At 26.5% G+C, this 27,021-nt stretch overlaps 1 protein-coding gene across 1 annotated transcript; it reads right to left on the minus strand.

The window, feature by feature from the left end:
• Positions 1-308: 308 nt before the first annotated feature.
• On the minus strand, positions 309-17,219 carry LOC129971937 (calcium and integrin-binding family member 3-like). Its single transcript, XM_056085917.1, has 6 exons — positions 17,049-17,219; positions 13,626-13,660; positions 10,180-10,297; positions 8,577-8,724; positions 3,200-3,395; positions 309-396 (listed from the first exon to the last, which is right to left on the minus strand). The coding sequence occupies exons 1-6, from the start codon at positions 17,097-17,099 to the stop codon at positions 375-377; spliced, it is 570 nt and encodes a 189-aa protein (XP_055941892.1). The 5' UTR covers positions 17,100-17,219; the 3' UTR covers positions 309-374.
• Between the last annotated feature and the right edge of the window lie 9,802 nt (positions 17,220-27,021).

The following is a 27,021-nucleotide window of genomic DNA, read 5'->3' on the forward strand; positions in this document are numbered from 1 at the left end:
ATTTAATTTATCCGATCAAACTGATTAATCTCCTATGCTTTCATTATTCCTTCATATTTATTTTTCATATTTACTTCATTATATATCACTTATATTTCACTAACATATATTATACTACGCTATTATTTATTATATATCCTTTTTTTTCAAATTACCCAGATCTACATTTTGCCATGTCGATTTTCAGTAACAAATGCGTAACGCAAGAACAAAGAAAAATTTTAAAGAAATTAGTAATTCACAGGATGCATTTTTTCTCAATTAATATAATTATTTATTATAATATATATTTACATAGAAGAGAGGAACGAAAAATTTATTTCTTCATCATACTGAACAAGTACTAATATCATGCCAATTTCCATTCCAGTATATTAAATCCGGATATGGAATGTCCTGTAAATAAAAAAAATTTAGTTGAAATAAGAAAATTTTAAAAACTATTTTATTTATACAAAATACAAAAATTGGTCCAAATGTAATATTTACTTTAAGATTTCAAAATGATCAATTTTTTTAATTTCGATATGCGTGTACGTATGTAAATAGGTTTATGTACGTAATCTCTTATATCTGTCGTACTATTTTATACGTATATTGTGAGTAAAATATGTCTAAAGAAATTTACTTACGATATACGTATGTAAAAATATGTATACTGCTTTTAGTGGAGAATAGTTTTGAAAATCAAAACACATAACTATGTTTTAAAGAAAAATTCTATTAATTCTCAAAGTACTAAGATTATATTTAGAGAATTTATGTAAGAATAACTTGTCAATATTATTTTGTGAAAATTATTAAAATCGCAAATACATAATTTTATCCTCCTTTAATATGCATTTTTTTCGGTACTGAACATAACATTCTGATAAAAAAATGAATTTTCGGGATTTACATTTAGTATCATTTAATAAATTTTATATTTTTAATTTGTAAAAAGGCTTATCATGGTCGTTTACAACAAAATGTTAAAAAGAATTCATTATTTATTTTAACTATCGAAATGATTTATTTGAATGCCTTTTTTTCAAACAAAGAAATACATTCTCTTCTTTAGTGTAAAATAGAAAATATTTAAAAATTAATCTATCACTTAATTATTTAATAGAGTTGCAAGTTCTATAGAACGTTCTGTCATTCCAGTTAAGAATTCCGAAATTCTTGTTGACCAAGTAGCTTTTTTTCAGAATCTTCTACTTAATTCATCTTGCCCTTTATTAAAGAAAAGTTTTCTGTGAAATTAATATGTTGAATATATATATATATATATATATATATATATATATATATATATATATATATATATATATATATATATATATATATATATATATATATATATGATATGTGATACGAAACATTTATCATCCTTTTAGAGCTGAAAAATTTATCAAGTTTTGCAAAGAATGAAGCTAAGATAGGGAACAGAGCATTATCTAAAATCTTAAAACTTTACACTACTTTCATTAATAACAAATAACTTTATTAAAGAAATTCTATTTTATCAATAATTTTCTACAAAATACACTCAACAATTAATTTAAATTATAAATAAAATTTTACAATTGTGAAAAAATTATAAATAAAACAATTCAGAACCGTTTTTTCATTTACAATTATGCACATTTTACTATTTCCACGTTGGTATATTATGCGCTGTTTAAAAATTATTTTAACATAATTATTGGTCAATTTTTCAGATGTTTTTTTTTAATTACATTTTTATAGAGGGTGATTAATTCTTGTCATACTTTTAAAACATGAATAGGACATTCACGATTTTTTTTTATCTAACCTATTTTTGAATCAATTAGACAATAAGCATTATTTTGCCAATGTGCATACGAAGTTATAAAGTGAGCGATTATCTTACTAAGAATAATGCTGAGGTGAATTTTAAAAACTGTATCAAAATATCCTTAAATATTTTGACGAAAAAAGTGAAACAATCTCTTCTAATTTCAAATAATGAAATTCGAAATGGTCTAGAAATTTCTGTGTTAATATCTTAAAACGTCCTCATTTTTTGCAATACAGACTTATATCAAATTAAGGAGTATAACATTTCTTTTTTTTATTTTTCTTAAAGTTTTAATATTTTTGCAGAAAAGTGTTCTAAACTACTTTTTCGTTTTCAATAATTTACGACCCCCTGGTTCATCAAATAGGCATGTTACTTACATGAAAAATAGCCTTCAAGAATGTGCTTTTACTTAAAAAAAATTCACAGTTCAAATACCTTTTGGTATTTTTTTTAATTAGTGTTTTACAGTTTCCAAAAGTTTGCCGACTCCTTATATTTTTACGATTTTCACCCCCTAAACCTCGTTTGGGACCCCATGTTGTATGGTGATTCTTTATACTCTTGATGCCTCCTATCACCCTTCTGAATTTGTCAGTCGAATTCGGCAACACCCTGCATATAAAGCTACTTCTTGACAATAGTATACTGATTTATTAATCCATTAATTAGGATGTTATTCATTATGGGCAATCAAGAAAGGTGCACACACATAAGATACCAATATTAGTCAATGATTCTCCTTTTATTGTGATGATTAACATTATTAATTTTAGTAATCCTATTTGCTATTATTTAAATATTTCATTGTATATTAATCTCCATACACTTGATATTATACGTTCATAAATCTTTAAAATTAAGAGCTTCACCTTTAAACTTAACTAAACAAACGCAGCACAATTTAAACACTTCCGTGAACTAATTATGGTATATATTTCATGCCTCAGAAAAGAGCGATGCTTATTGTCTCATTATCAAGAGGAGGAATAACAATGCATTAATAAATTAATAGGATTATTAAACATTAACAATTCACTGTAAAGGAAGTAACAGGAAATGCAGAAATTTCATTCATACTATAGGGAACGTAGATGGTAGCAAGATCTTAAGAAGGCATATTCAATGAATTAATTAACGAAATACACAGATCTAATGGAATTATATATACAATCTTTTAATAATATAATAAGATAAAAATAACTGTAATCCGATTAAGAATTTAATTATGTTTTTAAAAAACAATTCCAAAAGTTGTAAAATATTTCAATGTTTTGATAAAAATTAATACAATTCATCAGCGCTTAATCTTTTAAAAGTTTAAAACCTAATTTGTTATAGAAATCTAATTAAATTTAAACGAATCAATTAGCATATTTAAGTTTTTGTAATCACCCAAGGAAATCTGGTGCCTTCGATATGACAGCTTCAAATTCCATGAAAGAAAGTTTTCCATCGTCATCCAAATCCCCTTCATCTAGAACTTTCTCCACAACTAAGGATACTTCTTCTTCGTTAAGTTCTGCTCTTGTAAGGGCAGTTACTGCTTGCTCCAGATCTTTAGGACCGATGAATTGATCACCATCATAATCTATGGGAACCACAAAACGGAAAGGGATCTTAGAAAATTGCAATTGACGGAATGGAAAAATTATGCATCATATATACCAAAGTAGATTAGCAATTCTTTAAATTGAAATTAGCCTCTCGCAGATGATGTGTCTAATTCTCAGTAGTGATGCCCATGCATAATGTATTAAAAAGAACATTTTTGTAATTTATCAAATGGTAATCTTTTAGGTGGTACTTACCTAGATTGTAAGTAAGATTAATTATATTTTCACTCAACAATGAGCCTTCAGAAGTTTCTGTAATTATAATAGTTTATTTCTCGAATTTCGAAATAGAATATTTTAAACAGGAGTTTTAACTGAAAAGCCATTTTTTTTAAATAACCAGTTTGATGTTTAGGTAATATATGTGTGGTCTAACGAATTTTCAAAAAATTTATTTTATTTATAGTTTTCCAAACACAAATAATATTAATATTATTAAACTATATTCATGCATATAATTTGCAAGACATAATAATATATTTAATTGGAGAAGATCGAATAGGAAAGAAGAAAAACTGGAAAATAGTTAATTTTATAGCAGATGTTTAAATGCTCAACTTTTAGATGTATTTATTCCAAATATAAATACTAACCGACGTGTGATGTCGTGTTAAGTGTTAATATGAATACTAATCACAATAATGGAAGAATTTCAAATTATAACAGCCGTGAGTAAAGAAATAACTTATATTTATAAGCATTTAAATAGATGTGATATCTTGATTTATTATTAATGATAATAATAACTTTAATATTATTAATGATAATAATAATTTTGCAAGTATATAGAGGCAGGTTATATGCATGGAAATGTTTAAAAAATGTAAGAATGTTATGAAACTTGATTGATTTTGACTGATACATAGCCACGTTGTTTTTCAAAAGTGTTTCATATGCTTTTTAAAGCATCAATGAGAAATCGTTTGTTGAAAGTTATGTTTGATTTTCATAAACAACAGTCGTGGATATGCTTTATGTTAGCAAAATTAACCAAACTTTCTCCACTTCTGTGGATAGAAACTGATATTAATATCATTCAGACATGACTCTTTCCCTTGCGTCGATATCCAGATACATTAGTTTAAAACATATTCGCTAAAACCCTTCTCTGTTAATTCTTTTTCCAATATTTATGCATTGTGCAAATTTAAATTATTCCAATTCCATACGAAACCCATATGAAAAAATTTCAATGTCACGGAAAAAATCATAAGAAAAATTTTCAACACTTGTAAAACATCTGCTGAAATGGAATAATTATCAAAGTTTTTGCAAATAAAAAATCAATGCAATTAAAAAAACTAATTTTAAATTGTTGCTGCTTCATCTGTTCATAATTAGTCATAATTTGTCAAGTATCTGTAACTTTGATTCCGTCTTACGATGGCCGGTTGATTCCAACTCGAATTTGTCAAATATGGAGTTTTTATTTTTCATTTTTTATTCATTATCTTTATTTGCATTTTAATTTTACTTATTTAAATCTCTAAGTATTCATTTAAATTTTTACATTCGAGATTTTTTAGTGTATTTGAAATTGCTAGGAAGCATAAAATAAATGCTACATAGAAATATCATCATTCAATTATTTGATTGTTATTCCAATCACTCAATCAGATTTGCTAAAAAAAGCTATATGCTCTTTAACAGCATCCATTCATCTTTGCTAAAAGTTCTTCGTTAAATATTCATCGTTCCTGAGCTATATATTTTAATCCAATTGATACTATTTAAATCGAGAATTGTGCAACCAAACTGTAATAGGATGTGAAATCGGACGTTTAACTATAAAATAGGAGATATTCTTTCATCCATTCCCTACTTAATCGTAAATTTTAATTTTCTTTTAAATAAATTTTCATTACCATTTTAAAAATACTAAAATTGCTTAGTATAGACAAAAATAAAATCGCGACAACTAAATTGTTAGTAATCTTCCTCTTCCTTTCCAAACCACATCACAAAACAGAATAGAATTACTTCAATCAAGGATAAAGTATAGTAAATAATCCCTAAACATAAATAAATTTTAAAAAAATATCAGACATGAGAAAAAAATGCAGCAAGAAGATAGTTGAAGTTTAAAAAATGCCAATCTTTAAAATTTTAGAATTAACACCATTTCAATGACTTACTAGATGTTTGCTCAACTTATCTAGCTTCACCTAGGTTTTATAGATTTCATCTTTAAAGCAAGCAGTTGCTTGAAATTAAAATAAGATAATTTTTAAAGTATATCAAAGGAAGGAATTGGAAGATTAAAGATGAAGTAATAATAAAAGTATTACCATATTTTAATTCAATAAAAATTATAACAACAATAAAATTAATTTTCAACTTGAAAATTATCCTTTTCAATTAACAACAAGATTTAATTTACTGTTAGAATAATTTTTAATTCAAAAGAGTACTAAATGAAAGTATAATTGAATAAAAACAAATTTATATAAAAAGTGACTGATTAAAAGTATAAAAAGTATAATAAAAAGGAATTATTCTCAATAACCTTATTTCAAAACTAGCATACAGTTACATCATTTAAAATGTTTCTTGTAAAAAAAAGTCAACAATAAACAAATTTCCTGCAGGAACCTAGAAAAATATTATTTATATATTACAAAAACTATAAGTTAGGAAGACATATCCAGAAGCAACTAGTTATGCATCTTTTACTTATATTGACATTAATTAACATAAATAAATATGTATGTATAGGAAACTAAGATTAAAATAATAAAATTTTATACGATAATATTTTCTTTATCCAAAATGGATGGCAGGAACACCATCATTTTTAAGTGAAAAAATTAGTAAAAATTCTCTTTAGATACTATAAGCAAAAGTAATAAGATATTATTGTCTTAATTAAGTGGCCTTTTATGAAGACATAAAAATTTAAAAAAAAATGATATTTCAATTCAAAACGATTAAGTTCTGTTAGTTATTTAATTCGGGTTCCTTATAAGTATCTAGCAAAACATTGTACGCAAATAGTAAAATATACCAAAAGTGGATGTTTCTTTTCTAGAAATGCAATATTTTAATTTCAAAATAAATGCATTTTGTTTGACGAAAATATTTAATTTTATTAGTCCATATATGCATCTCAAATATTTACAGGTGAATCCATTGCCTATGATAATCGCAAGCAGATGATATCGCCTGTTAATCATCATCTTATCTAAGAAAAATTCAAATTTTGTGACCGACTAACAAAATTTACCAACATTTAGTAGCTTTGAACTCTAAAACTAAATGGAACCATAACCAAATTAGTTTGCATTGTCAGACTGAAAAGAAAATCTTAAAAACATCTTCAATTCAGACTGCATTTAAAGAGACAACAGTTTCAACTTCTCAATGCTCTAAATACATTCATTATCTAATAGAATTTTGGTATTTCTTATGGTTGGGTAGTTCAAATCGTTGAGATCTAAACGATTTTACTGTTCGAAGACAACGGCATCATGATGAAGAATGTCGTGGATCAATTCATCATAATACTGGTAAATGTTACCATTTTTTTTAAATATCAAGTATTTGTAGTTTCAAGTAGCAATAAATCAAAGACTGTAGATATCACAGAAAGGAAATTATCCCAAAAGATATTTTGGTAAAAATTCAACAAGTTTTAAAAGAATAAAACCCTCACATTTTTCATACAAAATCGGTTGGAAATCTTTACAATCATCAAAATGAAGGATGTTCCTATTAAAATAAATCCTAGATACATTTTTGTGACAGAATTTATAGAAGACGAAGCATTTCAACAGTTAATAAAGAGGAATATCGTTTTGAATTCCTAACGGAGGTGTAATTTCAGAAAGACAATTGCTTCAAATTGGAAAAGTGACATACATGTTATTACTTGATATAAATTAGTTATTAGATGCATAATTTAGATACATTTATTTATGGCACCCATGCTTGAAAAGATCGATAACATACAATGGTTGTCAAGTAAATGCAAGTCAGATTTACAATATGGTATGACGGAATAAAATAGTACAACTCCAGTTCTATCCACATATTACGAAAATCGTCTCGCATACTGGGAGGAATTCTCTTCCAAATTAATTTCAAAAAACCTATAAATTAATACTCTTTATCAACATGTAGTGTAATTCTCCCACTGGAAAATACCAGTTAACCATGCATTTCTTATAATGAGTGAGGTTTGTTTCTCCTGTCATTGAACATTCTAACTTTGAATCCAGTTATATGCGACAAGGCTGAATAAGAATCTAATTGCTTTGTAGATACATAAGTGCTTCCGGATTCTATGTATATACGAAAGACTTTTATATAATTGTCATCGCAAAACAACAGGGAACGTTAGTTTTACCCATAGTGATTTGAATGCTACTTAAATTATAATTTTTAGTGCATTTTTCCTATCTTAAATAGATGCTTCCAAATTCATGTTATGATCACAAATTGATGATGTTAATAACAATCAATACTAAATTATAAAATGATTAGCCGAAAGTTTAAATAGTAGTTTTAATCTTTAAAAAATATCTTACAAATAATTTCACAGAAAAAAATATTCTTCTTTATGGAATATGGACAATAATCTTTCTTAATATTAAAATTTCACTTTCTGCACTTCCCAATAATTTAATCAATTATGTGCATTTTAATGTATAATTAATAAAGTGATAATACTGCCAACTACAATACTTGTGTTATATATAATTGCAAGTGTAATTATTAAAAAAAAATGTAAGTATAGTTATTAAAATACATTAAGTACAATTATTAAAATATATAAAGTATAATTTTTAAAATTTATTAAGCTTAATTATTAAAATATATTAATTATAATTATTAAAAAATTTGAAAATATATGGATGATTTTAAAGACTTAATCTCAAACAATAAAATTGAAATATTTCACTATAACTTTTTCATATACAATATGAGATTACAAATTATTTCATATAATTCTAAGGTGTAAGAGCTTTTAAATATATTCTTTAATTGTACGAAAACAATCAAATAAATGTTATGCAAATAATACCTGGATCTCTAAAGCTACGTGTATTCTGATATAGATTCTGATTCTATATTCTGATTCAGAATGAGAAAGTTCAAATATTCATAACAGATAAAGAAAGAAGTAGGCAAGGATGTTCTTTTCACGTTTCACTTACCGTATATTTTAAAAGCGTAGACCTGCTTGACGTTGCGCGGTGCCTGCTCGCTGAATACCGAGAACATGTCAAGGAAGTCATCAAATGTCAGGTTTCCACTCCCGTCGTTCGAAAACACTTTGCAAATCCTCTGTCGAAAAGGATTCTCCTGTAGTCAGAAGAACATAAGAAAACTATCTCTCACTGCGGGTCTATGAACAAAGTGATGCTTGCCAAGACAACGTATTGAAATGCAGATGCAAAAAACAGATATTTCTACTTTCGAACCTAGATATTTTTACCAGTTCCCTATACAATGCATTGATGCACTTTTTTTAAAAACAATCTATTAGAGTTTTAAAGTAAGAGTTTACTCTATCGTATAGATATAAAAAGAAATTCCAATGAGGAAAATAGTATATAAAAACGTATTTATTTAATTTGTAACATGAAATGCTGTAAGAATCTCTTTCATTATATCTGAAGTTTCAAATTAAAATATGGCATAGAAAATAATCTAAAAATAAATAGAACATGATTGATTAATAGAAACAAACAACAGATAGTTGAATACTGAAATGTGAAAAAAAAAATTAAAAATAAACAATACTTTTAAAATTTTTTTATATATTTTAATAGAATATAAATTACTTCTTTCATCCCCCCCTATATATAGGAGAGAAACAAGAAATAAAATTGATTAAGTGATTATTTTCAATTCTATCCGTGCAGAAATATAAAACATATTTTAAGAAGTAATAAATTGTAATCATAATAATGATAAAAAGTATGTTTTAATGATTTATAAATCAAATATAATAAATAAATATGTAGTCACAAATTATACCTGAATATTATGTTTAGACAAAAGAAATTCAATTTCCATTGATTATTTGATTAAATGATTATTTTCCATTTAAATGTTTAAAATCATTGATTACTGAATTACAGAAATTGCCGATTTCATAATATATATATGAAATATTTGGTTATAATACATAGATAAAAAAATGACCTAATATTTCAATATTTAGCAATGGATGATGAAAAATAGCATACATTTCTGTCTATAAAGTAAGACAAAACTTCAAAAATATTAAAAAAAAATGAAAATACAAATACATTCAGATATATACTATAAAAATAGGTTTTTAAAGTACCTTTAGCGTTACACAAATTTAGCTTTGAGACTGACATATATGTTATGCAAATGAAACTGATTACCCGTCACTTTTTAAATTAAGATTAAAGACTTCTACAGCAGCAGAATTCTTGCCATGTAACATAATTAATTTTAGCTACGAAATATGTTACGACTTCGTTAACTAAAGATGAAGGATGGAGCTGTAAATGGACGTCGAGATTTAAATAAATGAAGGTTTTGTATATTAAGCTTCCTGGGAAGTAAAATATTCAAATTTGATTTAGTTTAAGCTAATTTTTGATGAAGGAGAACGGTTTGAAATTTTGAACGCTTAGTATATTAACGACTAAAATTCGATTTACTACGTTGAAACAGTGTTTTATTCACTGGAAATCTTTAAAATTTAATTTCATCGAAAAAGATCTTTAGACGAAAGAAATGCTTTCAGAATTATGTCTTTTTAAAAAAGAAAATATTAACCTTCAATTCTGGCATTTTTTCCACTTTCTCCAAAGGCACAGTGATTGTGTGAGCTTCATCTCCAGTCATGACTTGAGGAACATGATGTGGATCAAGCTCTCGATAACGTTTGAATACTCTAAAACATATAAAAATTGTACTATTATAATTGATATTTTATTATAAGCCGGGTTTTTTTTTTGCCTCCACCTTGTCAGCAGAATATATTGAGTGTGTTTAATTTTACCCTTAAATCCATAGTAATGTAGATCTGAATCGTATATTTGAAACCTCATAGCTCTTGATATAACAACATTTGTATCTTGTTTTTTAAAATTTTAATTTAACTATAACTAATTTCGTTTCCGAACGCAACTAGAAACTTTGACTGTTTATTTTTTTATCTGTGACAATTTTCATTGTTGGCGCACTATTTGAGTACAATTTCATTTTGGCGGGTGTTACGAATTATGATTATTTATTTTTAATGAATAAAAACATACAGAAAAAAAAATTCCTGATAGAAACAAAATAATCCCTCTTGCTGCTCCGTCCCGCTTCTTAATTCTTCAGGATTAAATCTGACTGACCGGACCACTGCTAAAGCAACTTTGGTTGGAACTAAGGTTGAATCTTAAGGGTCATCACAAGCCACGATAAAACCCTCCCTGCAGGAAGCACGTCGGAAAGAGGTAGCCTACATCCACCATTTCTGTAAACTCCAGAGTGGAGAAAACCAAACACAATATCTTAAGCTGCTTATCCTCATTTATCCTCATCCTCATCTCTGAGGTTTCCCTCGGTGGGAGATCGGAAAAAGATAGGAATAACGAATAATATTTATATTTTTGCATATACTAATACATTCAGGCTTTAAAAAATTTTTCTGATGTAAAAAACACATAAAAATAGAAAAACAGTTCTACATAAGTTCATTAGACCTAGAGAGTCATCTCATCCTTTTCCGACTATGTATGTAAGAAAAGATGGCCTATATTTTCAAACAGATGGTGGTGTAAAATCCCATTATGGAAGATTAACACAGAGGTCATGTAGCAAATGCAAAGTCCTTTTATTTTTAAATGTTAAAAATAAATGTTTTTTTGAATTTTCATATTTTGTAATATAATGAGAGGTATCATTTATGTATGTTATATTATTTTCTTGTACTGAAAAGATTTCTAGAACTCAAAGAAGGATTGTTCATAATAATTGAGAAATACATCAATATAGTTATTGTTTTTTTTTCATTTTTTTTTTTTTTTAATTCTTATGTGTTTTATCTTTTCCATTACCACAAACATTTCCCGATTGATTTAAAATTTTATTTATTAAAAATAAAAATTCGTGCCTTTAAAGGTTAAATTAAAGTTCTTATCCATACTATTTATGATTCTTTCAACAAAATATGGCGTGCATTAAAGATGTGTTAATTTAATAATATTATGCCTGTTTTGTTTATTGTGTAAATTTTTTTTTTGAAATGGAATAAAATTTCATGATTTCACTCCAGTTAAAAGCATATATTTACAGTTAATAAATAAAAAAAGTAACTATTCAAAATGTCCTTTTTCTATTTATTTATGATTTACGCTCTCTTTATTAATAGAATTGTGAAGAAAAAAGAGAATGGAACATTTGAAAGACATTTTATAATTGTTTCATGATTATTATTGAATAAACGAAATAAAAAATGGTTCAATTAAAAAATAGTTTTATTAGCGATTTTTTAGAACGAACAATAAGTACTTTGTTTCAGTTTTTAAGTGGAGTAAGCATTTTATTCAGCATATAAAAAACATTTTTGTGAAAAGGCCAATTCAGGTTTTCTCTTTATTTAAATTATACTCATAGATTCCCGGTTTAATAGTAGTTTCTTTATATTCGTAAATTGTTACAGGTTTTCTGTTACTCCATATCCGTCTCGCAATTCAATAGCATATTATATCATTTATTATGGTCGGCTGAGTAGTAGTTTGTAAGTATCAAAAACTTTCCTCAATTTTCTGAAATGTTCTCGCTTCACATTTATCTCGCTTTTCAATTGCATATTGCCCCATTTATTATTGACTATTAATGTATGGTTCCATCAACAAAATTTACTTTTCTTCAAATCTTTTATTTTTTATATGCATTTTTTGCTTAAAGACTGAAGACATGCAATACATCTTTTCCTTTATTCAACAAAGATGTAAATCTTTATAGCACTTCTAATGCAATATAGCTGACTATTCGGAACCCCAACCCCTCCGCAGATCACGCCATCTACAACTTAAAAAGAACATTTTGCAAAGCAGCAATTTTATTCTCTTCTTGCTTCTTCGCAATGTTCGAAAACCTTTCAAGGTTTAATAGCTTTCACAAAATGCGACAACTTTAATATCTCAAAAACATTTTTTTATCTCATTTTTAACAGTTTCTAAAGATTGGGTAGAAACAAGAAGAAATGCCGCACCACGCATTTTCTATAAAAAAATGTTATCGCGCCTCTTCTTTTCTTTTATATCCAAGTGGGTGTAAAACTCAATTGAAAATATTCAAATACATGGAATTCCCGATCAAAGCTATAAACGAGTTGCACTAAAAATTCGAACTCTCGAGATGGATAATGAAGATCAACAAGGCGTGCAAAAAAATATTGCAGCAGTTCTGGCAAAATGTTCTTCAATATTTGATACCGACGGTAGCACCATAAAATTTGAATAAAAAGTTTAGATACTTCAATGCTACATTTCTTTCTTGTCTCGTGATGTTTATGGGTGTAGTACATTCAAATTGAGCACTTTTAAACACGAGATCTGGTTTCCAAAGCGATTATCACGCCAAGTGCTATTTTTATTTCATTTGCATAGATATTCTAATGCGAAAATATTAAGTTTTTTTTTAAAAAGTGAATGTTAATTTTCAAAATTATACAAACGTCTAATATTTTAAATAAAAATATTTATTCAAAAGTATGATTGAGTATTGATAAGCAGTTTATTAAGAACGTGAGGAATTCGTTTGCTATAAAGATTTATACTAATGCATCTTGAAGCCCAGGACGGAAACTGAAACGCGTAAAACATCTTGAAAGTAATCAACTAATCAACTTAATGCATATGACTATGTATTAAATATATATATATCTATATCTATCTATCTATATATATATATATATATATATATATATATATATATATATATATATATATATATATATATATATATATATATATATATATATATATATATATATATATATATATATATATATATATATATATATATATATATATATATATATATATGCATGTAAGTAGAATAAAAATTTAATTCCGATAATATTCTATATTTTAAATTATAAATACCATAATTGAATTCATTTGATACCATAATTTAAATTTATATCTCCTAACAGATTGACACATTATCAAATAAGAATTTTATTAATAAATAAATAAAATATCATATTATTTCATACTCACGTTAATATTTCTTTCCTTGTAAAAAATGTACAGTCCTAAAAATTAAAAGGAAAATAACATATGAAAACATTAATTTGTCGTTATTATCAACAATCAAGTTAAAAAAAATTAACATATCAATATCATTCACTGCCAGTTTTTGTTTATAAATGAAATAAACTTTAATGATTCATTCAATATTTCGCTAATGAATTTAGAGAAAAATTTAATATAGCCTTATTTAATTAAAAAAAATTTAAAAATGCTCAATATTTTTTTTAGATTTTAATAAATTTTATTGAATATTTCCTCTTCAATTTTTAAAACTGCTATTTTTTACTGATGGATGAAGGAAGAGTTTGTTTCGTTATATTTTAAATGTTCCCCCATGAAATAAGGATCTAAATATGATACTCACAAAAAAATGAAATCTTGTTGTAATATTCATTTCTTTTATTGTTCATTCAAAAGAATGATATATATGCTCATGAACCAACATGAATTACTGTGCAATAACAAAGTAATTTTTCTGGAAACATATATCTGTGCAAATGTCAGTTGGTTTGATCTTTTTCTTGGAATTCCTGTCAAACTTCTATATTTTATTAGTCCACTTATTTTGAGTTTTCTTCTAAAGAAATATAAGTCATCTAGAATATTTTTGTAATTAATTCTCGTTATTTCTCTTTTTAAAATGGAAATTTATTTTAGCAATATTTTGCATACAAATATCCCTCGTAGCATTGTGTTTTAATCGCTAGTTGCTTAAATGTTTGTGCATATTACAGAAGGATAAAAAAAATAGAATAAAATAATAAGGACTTAAGATTTTCTGAGCATTTTTTTTTTACATTTGTCTCTCATCTAAATCGCTTCCTCTTGTTTAAATTTGTCTCAGCATTAGTTATTTATTATAAATTATAAACATTGCTAACTGATAAAAGGGCTAAATCTTTTTACTATTATTTATAAAACCTCGAAGAATCTTTTATGCTAAGTATCTATTTCATGTTTTTAAATATTAAACGAATATTTTTATCAAAACATTTAAAAAAGCAATCTGAAGATTTTTTTCAAAGTTGGAAGCATAAATAATAGCTTTTCAACATATTAAAATAATTTATTTGAGTATTGTATATTATATATACTTCTTGAACTAGTATCGATTTCAATTAACATTTCTTTCAAAAATTTCTATTGCATAACGAAGCGTTTATTAGAATTAGAAGGATATATAGATTTATATTTCAACTTCTGAAGAATTTAATTTTATTATCATTGCAGTTACTTGTAACATAAACATTGCATGTTTTTTTTTTGATGGAATTACTTTAAATAAGTCATAAAAAATCGAGAGACTATCATGAGGTGTTTGAAATACTAAACGTTAAATTTGCTGTGTTATTAAACGTAGTTAATTTTGAATAATTTCAAAGACGTAATTATCTCTTCATAATTTTAAACTTTTTAGCCATATAACAAATTTAACTCATGTTTAATTGTACGATTATTTAATTTTCGTTTTGTGATTTAGGCTCAAGGCTTCAAATAATTAAGTATGATGAACCAAATATTTAAATATTATGTATAAACTATATCGTGCTAAAGCTGCATGTTTATAAATAAATTATGTCGATAGATTGCTTAATGTATACAAGCACGTCTTTGTAATTTTTCAATTTAAAAAGTATTTTCTTAGAATTATAAAGTATTTATGATTAAAAAACCTGATTAAAGCCTGATTAAATCTGCGGTAATTTAAATCAATTATTTATAATGTTCTTTCTGGTAATTTCAAAATAAAATGTAGAAAATTCTAATGTTAATGAATAATTCTGAAGTTCCAAGAATGTAATTTTTAACCTATACGATAAATCAACTAATAAAAACCTCAAAAAAAGTACAAAATCTTTATGTTCTGGCACAATATGAAACATAAGGCACTTGAAATTTATAATGAGAATTTGAAAGAGATTTGATTTCATAACCTTATACTAAATAATATTTTGGTAAAAAAAATACAAAATTCATGTTATGACCTAGAGCTAATCATTTAACTAAAGCGAATTATTTTGACGATAGATCTTGATTTTATAACTTAAATAAATTAAATCGTAGTACAAAATATGTTTGATTAGGAAATATGCTCCATCAAATTATTTCATCAAACATAATTTTCAAAATATTTTATGAATTCAAAGGAATAAATTAATTTAATGAAATACTTTTTTTTACTGCTTTCAATAATTTATTTTACAGAACATTCTTTTTTTAAAAATAACATTTTTGATTAAATTAAAATTTTTCTCATATATTATATTTTTAAAACTTTATTAGGGATATTTTTGATAGATTTTTTTTGTTGTTTTAAATTATATTTTCTGGTAATGAAATGTTAATACAAATTATTTGGTGATAGAAAAATATGTATCTTTTGTACAGAAATATCTATATTAATATGTAATTGAATGTTATTGAAAAAATATGTTATTAAATGTCTATATTAATAGACTTTCAATATTAACACTCTTTTGTATTTATATTTGTATAGTCAAAAATCAGACTGATACACTTTTTGAAGATTTTCTTGCACAAAAGGTAAAGTTATCATATAATAAAAATTTCAAAATAAGTTTTTTTTTTATTTTAATGTTGCATAATTAATTGATTCATTAGTCAGAATTTCATAGAGATAATTAAGAATTCTGGATGGAAGAACTTGGTATAAATATCTTATAAATTTGACAACTTATATTGATAACTTTTCGGCTGACTTATAATGAAATATCCTAGGATTTAAAAAATATATTTTTTTAAACCGTATATAAGGATTAATACACAATAAAGGAATTTGTAATTCATGGAATACATGAAATCTCCTTGAAGGAAATTTTTATTATCTGTTATTTTTTAATTAAAATTCAATGGATTATTTTTTTTTTACTTTATATCTTTCAAAATGCCTAACTGCTTATCAGCTCTTTCAATATATTAATTTCAAAATGAATATTGGCACTACTTAATTTCTATCCTATTATTATTCAAAAACAACAGAAAACAAGGATTCAAATACATGAGAAATTGAAGCAAATATATTAAAATAATCAGATACAATTACAATCAATAAATTAAATTCATTTAACAACTCACCAATTACTTCCCTATAAAAATCCACACTGTTCGAACATTAGTACCTCAAGTATAGAAATGATTACTTAATTTTTTTAAATTTCTCATTGGGAATTTTGTTTTATATTTCTAAGTAAATTTAGAAATAACTTCATTATTAATTCCATGCCTTATACCACATGTATGAAGGTGAGCATAGTACAATTCACATATAACTGACATTACGATGGTAAAAAATGATAAACAAAAGCAAAATAAATCCTTAAAATATTTCAAGAAATTACATGAGATAAAAATAGAACAAATTAAACTAACTTGGTAATCCTCCAACTGCTCCTCTGTAAAAGTCGCTACTTTGTTTCCCATGTGTAAAAATTATTGCTAACCCATGTGTGAAACTATTACTTGTATAACAATAGCTTCACTGCAGTACAACCATCCCGTTGCTTTATTTCCAGCGAATGCGTCCAGTAACTTTCTTGAGAAGTGAAGAGGGTCCTAATAAGTGGAGATTACCTCAAAAGGGGAGAGGCTTAAGAGGGTGTTGTCCTGTCCAGTGCATTTCTGGTGGAGCTCTTTAATTTGCACCACACCCTTACGGTTAAAAATAAACCACCACATCACAGATCTGCATTCCATTTGAAGTCCCGAAGGAACTATTAACTCAAGAAATGACGTTGCGTTATTTTTTTTTTATTTTAAGTGTTTAAGAATTGTGCTGGCATTTTGGTTCTTAGACAGAAATTATTCCGAATGTTGTATGATGTGAGTCAGCACGACATGTAGTCACATTTGACTTTTAAAACTTCTCTAATCATTTCCAAAAGTCTTAAACATAATGTTTTTAATTTGTTATTGGATTTAAAATGTCATCAATCATTTGTTATATTACTCTCACTAATGCTGAATTATAAATAAGTACTCACTCAAGTACTCACTCATTAGTATATATGCGCAAGATGTGACTTAAACAACATCAATATTATATATTTTAAAATAAATATTTGTTCAATAAGCAATACCATAATTTAGTTAATAGGTTCGCGAGATCTTATAACTTTAAATTAGCAATTCCTGTATGCATATATAAATTCATTTCATGTATCTCGGAAACGACTTTAACGAATTGGATCAAATTATATATTTAGATTAGTTTTTTAAGTTTATCTATATAGGTGTCTTTCCTTAAAAAACGGGATTTTACACACGCACACACAAGTATTCTTTTATAACTAATAATTTGAGCTTTTTTCTATCTTCTCTCAGGCTAGCAATGTTATATAATAATAATTGGGATCCAATTTCGCCATGGAAAAACTGAGAGTTAATTCAAAAATATAATGATGGATAAACTTTAAAATGGATACGGTATTATAGCAGACTGCGTTCGAATAACATGTTATATTAAGTTCATGATTTTTTTTATTTAAATGGACAGTTCATATCTAAGTAAGATTGAAAAATATTCATATGCAATTAGTATGCGATTAATATCTATATAAATATTTCTTCCAAAAAATATGGTTAAAAAAACTGCCAAGTGATATTAAAATTCTACAAAAAGATTTTGAATTATTGAAATTAGTCAGTATCCTATAAACAAAAGATTCTTTAATCCATTGAACTATTCAAAGATATATAAATTAAATATTTTCATAATATGAATTTAATCCATGCTTTTATGACTCAAATTGTGTTATTATCTTTGATTTAGAGAAATTATTGTTTTTCAGTAAGATTTTGCAATATTTAAATAATTATATCTGTTTTAGTTGAATGAGAGAACTTGAAAAATACTATTGCCTTAGCCATTTTGGATAATTTAACAATACCTTGAAAATAAGTATCTGAGAAGTTTTGGATTGAATGCAAAATCATTAACATATTGTGAAAAATATTTCTTAAAGAAATAATTTTCCTAATTATTTCAATTCTAACTGAGAAATACTGCAAAAGAAATACTTTTAAATTAGAGTTCTTTTAAAATATTTACGATATATCAACTGTAAAACAATTTAAAATCAAAAACTCAGATATAAAATTATTTCAATGAATTTATCTCTCCTTCAGGATATAAGAAATGCAATAATATTTTAGAGATATCTCAAAGCCCAAATTCAATTTTATCCTGCTTATAATGCTTCGCATTTTTCGTCACCAAGAGATGTTTTCTCAAGATATATCAAATATTTACAACAGATAGCGAAACTTTTAGGAAAATGAGAAAAATCGACATCAAAAAGCATGATATACATTCAGCAAAACGCTAGTTTCTGCTTTTAATCTTAGAAAATAGTTTCTTAAACATTTTCTGGTATCCATTCTCCCGTTTGTGTGATATAAATTATCACATCAGTTTTTTTTCTTTAATACCAACATGCATTTGCAATAATAGCCATAAAACTTTTATGTCATATTTTTAAATATAAGCTATATTTTAAACTATTATTTTGTAACTTGAATTAAAAATTTTAATGCCTAAATATAGGAAAATATTGCTGTTCTTCAGGTATTTAAGTCATATGTTTAATAAACTTCTTTAAATAAAATGTTCAATTATTTTCTACTATTTAATGCAATTTGAAGAAATACTTTATATTCCATTCTATATTTTTTGCAATATTAATTTTAATTTCATTTACATTCAATAAAATAAATGAATGCAATTTTTACCATTTGTGCATTTTAACGAGTTAAAATCATATCTGGCTGCAGAATTTGTCACAAAAATTATTTCACAAAACTCGATTACAATCTACATTTAATTCAATCAATTTTATTACATTACCTATTAATTAATGTTTGGTCCACTGAGAAACCATAATTGTCTTTAAATTGTACAAATTTATATAAATTGTCTTTATATAAATTTAAAAAAAATATTCTACTAAAACAAAAATAAAATTTCATTTAAGATGTATCTTACTTGAATTTTATTTACTATTTTTTTTTCTATTTAATAAATTATTTTATTTTTCATGAAAAAAATACCATATTTGTAGTATGACCTGACACTTATTAAATTCTTTAGTTAATTGAGCTTGATATGCATCCTTTTATTCAACATATGTAAGAAATGAAATAAATTATAGATAGTTCTTTACAATTTGGAAATTTTTCTTAACAAGTTTCAAATAACATAATTTTGAAACTTAATATGTTTAAGAATACGGTTAATAAAAATACAAAACCTCTTCTCATTATGGAGATATCGTACAAAAATCGTATAGTAAAAAGGTTTCATTCTCACTGCCTGTCATTGGAAGTCAAGACTATGAAATTTACAAATAAAAGGCCGATTTATGTGTTATTTTGAAAATATATACCATTTTTAAGGGGAATATATACCCCTTAAAAGTTATTTTTGATTATGAACTCATTCAAGGATTGAGATGTAAAGAAGAGAAAACAGCATTTTAAGATGAAATTTATTTGAAATGTATTTCCAGGATTAGTGCCTTAAAAAATTTAAAATTTCCAGTAAATTTCTACTATATATGTCTCTTCACAAGATCCTGATTTTCGATACTCTCATACCATCTATATTAAGAACTTTTTATTATTTGAAAGTATTGAATAATACTTCTTTTAAAAAAATACATCATTAGAAGTTCCAAAATCTGATTTGTTCAGTGTCTTTAGATAAAATTTCGTTTATTTCAACTCAGTTTAAAGATTTCAGCGGACAAGGAAGTTTTAGATATTTGATAAACTAACTCAGGCGCTCACAGTCTTGTTAATACTTTATATTGATACTGATTGCAGTTTCACAAGGGCTGAAAGCAAAAATGAAGTGTAGGTATTGCTAGTCTGATCGATCTGAACTAAATAAATCAAGTGAGCTGAATATTATCATGCATTTGTATATATAAACATTACGTCTTCTATTGTATGATTTTTATCGAACAAATTAATAATAGTCGAAGGGAAAATAGAAAATGTTTCAGTAAGAATAAGGTATAGAATCTTAGGAATTTCTCACAAGATACACAAATCCAAAGGCAACATGCAAATCCTTTAAGTGTAAAATAATTTACATTTTTAGAAAATTCAGAAAGTCCCTCACTGGCATATATTTGACCCAAGAGAGCATAACACTAAAAGATATATGAATCGGTGACATTTTTGAATTGACTCCCATATTTAAAAAGGACCGCTCTATAATTCTACTATAATTGTAGATTGATGTTAAACTGAGAAATCTAAAAGAAGTCATTACTATTTTTAATTCAAAAAATGAAATCTTATCTTTTTTTTTTGAAGTTATCTTAAAGAATTGTTATTAGTGGTTGAGGTCTGTATTTCCTAATGGAGTAAAACCGCGTTTGTAAAATAATTCCATTTTAGAATCACCGCGTATGTGGATTTGTAGCACGATGAATCTTTAGTAAGCAAATGTCTACTCGTTTAATTTGTTTGCAAGCTTAGAGAAGGTGGTAAGTGTTGAGATATCATCATCATCATCTGATCACAGTTCAAAATTTTATGATTCGCTCTGAAATAACTCTTGGTTTTTCTTTAAAACGATTGGAAAGTCTCATAAGAAAAGTCTGTCAAAGTAAAGCCATCCAAAGTTGACTAAACTTCACGATAGAAAACCCATCCAAAAGTATGCGCAAGCGCATATAACAATCGCCTTCTCCTAGGCCGAAACCTCTTCAGCACATAAGCATAAAACCTGCAGTCGGTCTTATATTCCATCTCTAAGCTGATGCAAGTCGTTCTTTATGCCAAGAAACAAAGACTCCACCAAACAGAAAACAAAAAGACTCAGGTTTTCCCACAAATATTCAGCCAATGTCAATCGTTTTATTTTAGCAAAATATAACATAAACCCCTATTAATATAAACAATATAACATTTTTGCGAATTTTCACATTAAATACATATTACTTATTAAATACCTTATTAATTTGTTGCCGAATAATATATCCACAGAAGAATAAAAACTAGATACCTATATAAGAAATCGAAGGCTGTCCTCTTTCTTAATTTTCATCTCCTTTCTTTCACTATCCCACATCTTTCATTTCAATAAAACATCCTCTGTCTTTATTTTGTATTGACAAATGTTATCATTGCCAAAAATTCCATTATGATTAAGATCGAAATATATTTCTCCTAGTGTAAACTTCGATAAAAGAGCCTTATCAATAAATTCCATGATCTGTGTTTCCTCATTGGCCGTATCCCATCGATCTTGCCACATCTGATCCATTTCGTTAATTTCTTATATTATTCAGTATCTGAAAAAATAAAATCTGTATCATCTTTCCTGCACCCAGATTTTCAACAGCATTAGCCTTACATTACCAGGATGGACTGTATCGGCTCTGACCCATCATAGTCCTATTCCTTTATTGTAATTCAAGTCTTATAATCTCATTAATAAAAGATTGGTAGATAAATTCAAGGTTATTTCAGAGGAACGACGATCTCTAATGATAAGTACATTTTCTAAATTTTTCTTAATGATGTAGTCAATCGCTTTCCTGATGGTGCTAAACTAAGCTCTATGAAAATTAAGCTCTTATTAGAAATCTTATATATCTTATTTATAATTTTATTAAAAAAAATCTATACTATAAAATTCAAATGAACTCCCAACGCTCTCATCTATATTTAATACAACCTTTTAAACTTATGTCTCTTATGTTTTTTTTTGTAAAAATATTTTTTTTTAATTTTTTCTATATTGTAAGAAGGAGTGGTATCTTCGTCTTCAAAATTAATTTTCAAATCAAAAATAGCAACAAATTTCATTCTTTGATAGGTTTTAGTATATATGCTTGCCATAGGATCCAATGCAAGCAGCAAATGAAGCCATAATTGCATTGTTAGAAACAATTCGAAAAATTTTCATAATTGATGAATGAGAGTCTTTGTATTTAAAGAAATTTATAATTATTTTGATCAGATCTCTATACTACCCTCTCACCAGAATCAGTATAATTAGGACAATTTTTTCAATTATCGTAAAATAAATTTTCTTTAACATTTGTGGTTTGAGAACAAACTACTCTTACGAATTTTTTATAAAATATTATGATCTTTTTTCCTGCATCCCGTGTAAGTGCGGAATAAAAGTAAGTGCAAGATCGAAGAATAAGCCTAAGTGTTTTAGTTCCTTTTCGTAGCTATACTCTTCTCATGCTGATAAATATCAGGAAAATGGGTGATGTATATCTTTGTTTTAAATTTATATATATTGATTAATTTTCCCTGTTTTGAGATACATTTCATTATCTAAACGTCAAATTCTTTCATTATTATCCAGTCGATTATTTGACTTGAGGCAGTTATTCTCATCGGTATAATTCGATTTTTCTTGCGAAAATGACTAAATCATCAACAAACGTTTACATTAATCTACCTTCATTATTCTTTTTAAAGCCTCATTTTCCACCCAAAAACCGTGCTGTGGATCAATATTATGTTCTCAATTCACAACATTTGTTAGAATTGCAGCTCTTTCTTATATAAAACTTCTAAAAGCCTTAAGCAGTTTTGTAGGGATTTCATATTTCAGTAAATATTTCTTAATTTTTACCTGGTTTTTCCATTTAAATGAATTAAGTGCATTTTTTTTCATGTCTAAAAGCATCATAAATGCAATAAGGTGTACTGGTTTTGAAATATCATTAAATTATTGACAGCTCTAAATGGTAATGGCCTTTCTCATTGAATCCATATTATCTTGGTTTAGTTTAATTATATTAATGTCCCTTTTTATTAAAGCAGAACTAGGGCTATATTGGAACGGAGCGTGGAGTTTTGAACCATGCTCAGGCGATGAGGCCTGCACCTGTGGAGGCACACCCTTTCCAAATTTCCGCATCCCACAAACGGGAGGACATTCCATCCTCCGAATTTAACGCGCATCGGACTCCCTTTGTCTACGAGCCGGGTCACGTACCTGGAACACGCCACTCGCGAAGTCACCAGGCCACTGCGTTCCTGCCTATATTGTTTTGGATCAAGTGAAATATTTATTTCCAAATAGCAGACGGGCCTTTTAGTTATCAAATAGAATAATCAAATTATCTCTTTTTTTATCAGAAATAATAAGTGGGAAATTATAAGAAGTTGGAGGAAAGTCACACATATAAATAATTTCAATGTCAAATTGGTTGAAAAACTCAATCAGCTTCCTATTTTCTTTATTTTTTGTATTCCATATGAACGCAAATAGGGGAGCTAAAGCTAAAGAAATTAAGCTAAACTATTGCAAGAATAAGTTTTATGATGTATTTTGAGGATTTAGAATTATTAGTTATTAATGATAAAACAATGTTTTAGAGCGCTTATTGGAAATTTTGCTGCAATACAAATGCTTTTCCATATTTTTCTATACAGATATTCTAAAAGTTAATAATATCCTACTAATACAAAAGTGATATGTGGGGCTTAGCGCAAAGCTTTGACACCTTAAGAATTCTCGCACATGGAGAATAAAGAACTGCTTTTATCACAAAATAAAGTATATGATATTTCCAACAACATTTTGAAAGTATGGCCATTTATATTACATTTTCTTAGACACACACGCTACATTTTTGGGCTTCTCGATATTATTTCACCTCAATAAAGCAGTGAACGTCTCTTTGGAAAGAAAATAGTTGAGGAAGACGGCAGAAATGGCCTTCCTTTCATCACCGATAAGCGCTCCGCTCGAAACCATTTCGCCATTCTTTTCAGTCCTCCTGTAACCAGTTTTTGTCTGTGATTCGATTCCCAAAGCGCATGGCTCCTTTCAAGATTTTGCTCATTGGCTAGGCCTGTCACGTCCACGTCTTCCGGAAACCTCCATAAACAGAAAAGGAGCAGACTCTTCGGATGGGGAACAATGTCTGGAGCCTGCATCAAAAGATACATTCTCGAGCACCCCGTTGAGCACCGTATTCCCGATAGGGCTGATCAAAAGAATTATTTCTCCTTTCCCATCTTCAGTGTTTTTATTTGTTTTCTGTATTTCTCATATATTCTTCGGTGATGTAGTTATTGCTTGGTATGGATGCATGTGAACGACTTTGAAGATGATTCTTCATGTATTAGGCTGCCGATTCTTGAGGATTTGTTATTATTGGTCTAGTATTGAGGATATTTTTAATCACTATTTGCACGCTTGCGAATAACTTTCACCAATTTTGGACCAAAAATATTTGATACTTATAAATAAAACTCTGGTATCGTCACCTGTTAAACTATGGTAGAATAATTTTGAAGAATTTATGTGCGGACAGGTTTTTCATTAGTCACGCATAGGCTATAAATTATCTTTTATTTTATCAATATTGTATTACTTTGTTTTTGCATCATTTGTGTGTTATATTGCTTTTTAATATAACTATTATTTTATTGTATATCTATTATTGTTGTATTGTGAGGGCATGGTTTCTATTGCTGTCATGTTAGCTACTATTTCCAGATAAGTAAGTGACTTTTATGTTGATGTGGTTTGGAGTTTTTTGTAGATGTGGTTGTTGATCTACTTGTGACATTTGGCACGCTTTCCAAGAGAACTTTGGAATTTATGCTGGTTTCCAATTCAAGATGTGATTGCTTTGTGTCGACGTTCTCCAATACCCTCATTTGGCTCTTGGCTTGATCAGAGTTTGTTTATCTTTATTTTAGGGTATTCTCAATGGCTTATGGTATGGTTTATCCCGATAATCAAACGATGAAATAATTTGAAGTTTATATTCAGTGTTAAAATAAATTCATTTCCAATTAACTATGCTATTTTAACGAAGCAAAAGTTAAAATGTGTTGTACTATAGAAAATATTTCTTGAAAGCGAAAGACAGTAAGTAAATAGAGTGAGATTGCTTTTCCAAGATTAGATGAATGTCTCAAACTCTTATCATTAAAATAATATGCACTGATCAATGTTTTGGATCTGTTTCATGCATTGGAATATATGCACATTTATTTAAAATCCAATAATTACTATCCAAATCATCGGAGAAAAACATATACTTATTTACACATACACAACAGCATACTTAGTTGCATGAGCATAGTTGTACAAATTCTTTAAGAGTTGTACAGATTTATATTTTATTTTGCCTGGGCCAGTCACTGTAATGGTAGAAAAATTACAAATGTTATTACTTTTATTTATTTTAATCCAGCGTTACTAGTCATATTAAATAAAATGTTGTAGAAACAATTGTCTTTTAAAGAAAAGAAATTTGTTTCTTTTGTCTCCAAAATTGATCAATAATGAAGATTTGATCATCACGATTTTATACGAATATTTATAGCGATTTAAACTGCCACTTCGAGATTAATTTGGTAATAAACAAGTATGTGAAAGAAGTGGAGAATATTGACTGGTGTAGAAAAAAAATTAATGCTTCATAACAAGGTCAATTTTGATCATGGGAGAATTTAATGCCTTTTTTTAAAAATGTTTGAAGGTCAATAATATTCTATAAAAAATGAATAATAGAGAAAAATAAATAATAGAATATAAATAATAATAAGAATAATAAATAATATTTTTTGCATAATATATTAAAAAAGTCATTAAATGTTTATCTGATTTATATAATAATATTTATGTACCAATAATTATATTTAATATAGCAATAATTATTAATACTTATTACATTAAATATAATTATTGGATTCATTTAAAACATCTTTCTGTCTGGAAGTATATACCTTCTAACGATTTAGAATTTTTCTAAATCGTTAGTGTAAGTTAACTTATGTGATAGAAATACATTGGGTAATTCTGCATAATTTTTAATATAAATTAATTTTATATTGCTGTATTAAAGGAGAAAAATAAAGATAAAAATGTTTTATGGTAAGTCATTATATTACAGATGTTCAAAATTGTCAGAAAATCGATAAAAATTCAAAATTCCCTGATGGTAGCAATTATTTAAAATATTGATTTTACATTCTTATAAAGATTTTTTTTTATCTTGTGTAGACAAGAACTTAAAATCATAAAAAAAGATTAAAATCTTTGACGAAGTTCATTTATATTCGGTGAAATAATTTTAAATTAATTTGAAACTAAAATTTGTTGCCAGATTTAGGTTGAATGTTCAATTAAAAGAGAGGCAAATAAATATTATCATATTTCTAAACTAATATTTGCCAAAATACTGATTCAAAGAGTTATTCATCATCAAATTGAATTGTCTGCTATAATGAAACCATTAAAATATAACGAAGAAATGAGTTTAAACTTTTATTTCCTGTAGATTAGTCTTAAGAGTAAAAATCAAAAAAAAAAAAAAAAATTCAATTCAATAATCTGTATATAATT

Source organism: Argiope bruennichi, chromosome 1 (genome assembly GCF_947563725.1).
Source record: "Argiope bruennichi chromosome 1, qqArgBrue1.1, whole genome shotgun sequence".
NCBI lineage: Eukaryota > Metazoa > Arthropoda > Arachnida > Araneae > Araneidae > Argiope > Argiope bruennichi.

Coding starts and splice junctions, on each gene's coding strand:
- LOC129971937 (XM_056085917.1), bottom strand. CDS start 17,099: ATGGGAAACAAAGTAGCGACTTTTACAGAGGAGCAGTTGGAGGATTAC. Junction 8,725..10,179: donor AAAAAATGCCAGAATTGAAG/GTTAATATTTTC, acceptor TTCTGACTACAG/GAGAATCCTTTTCGACAGAG. Junction 397..3,199: donor AAGGCACCAGATTTCCTTGG/GTGATTACAAAA, acceptor TTTTATTTACAG/GACATTCCATATCCGGATTT.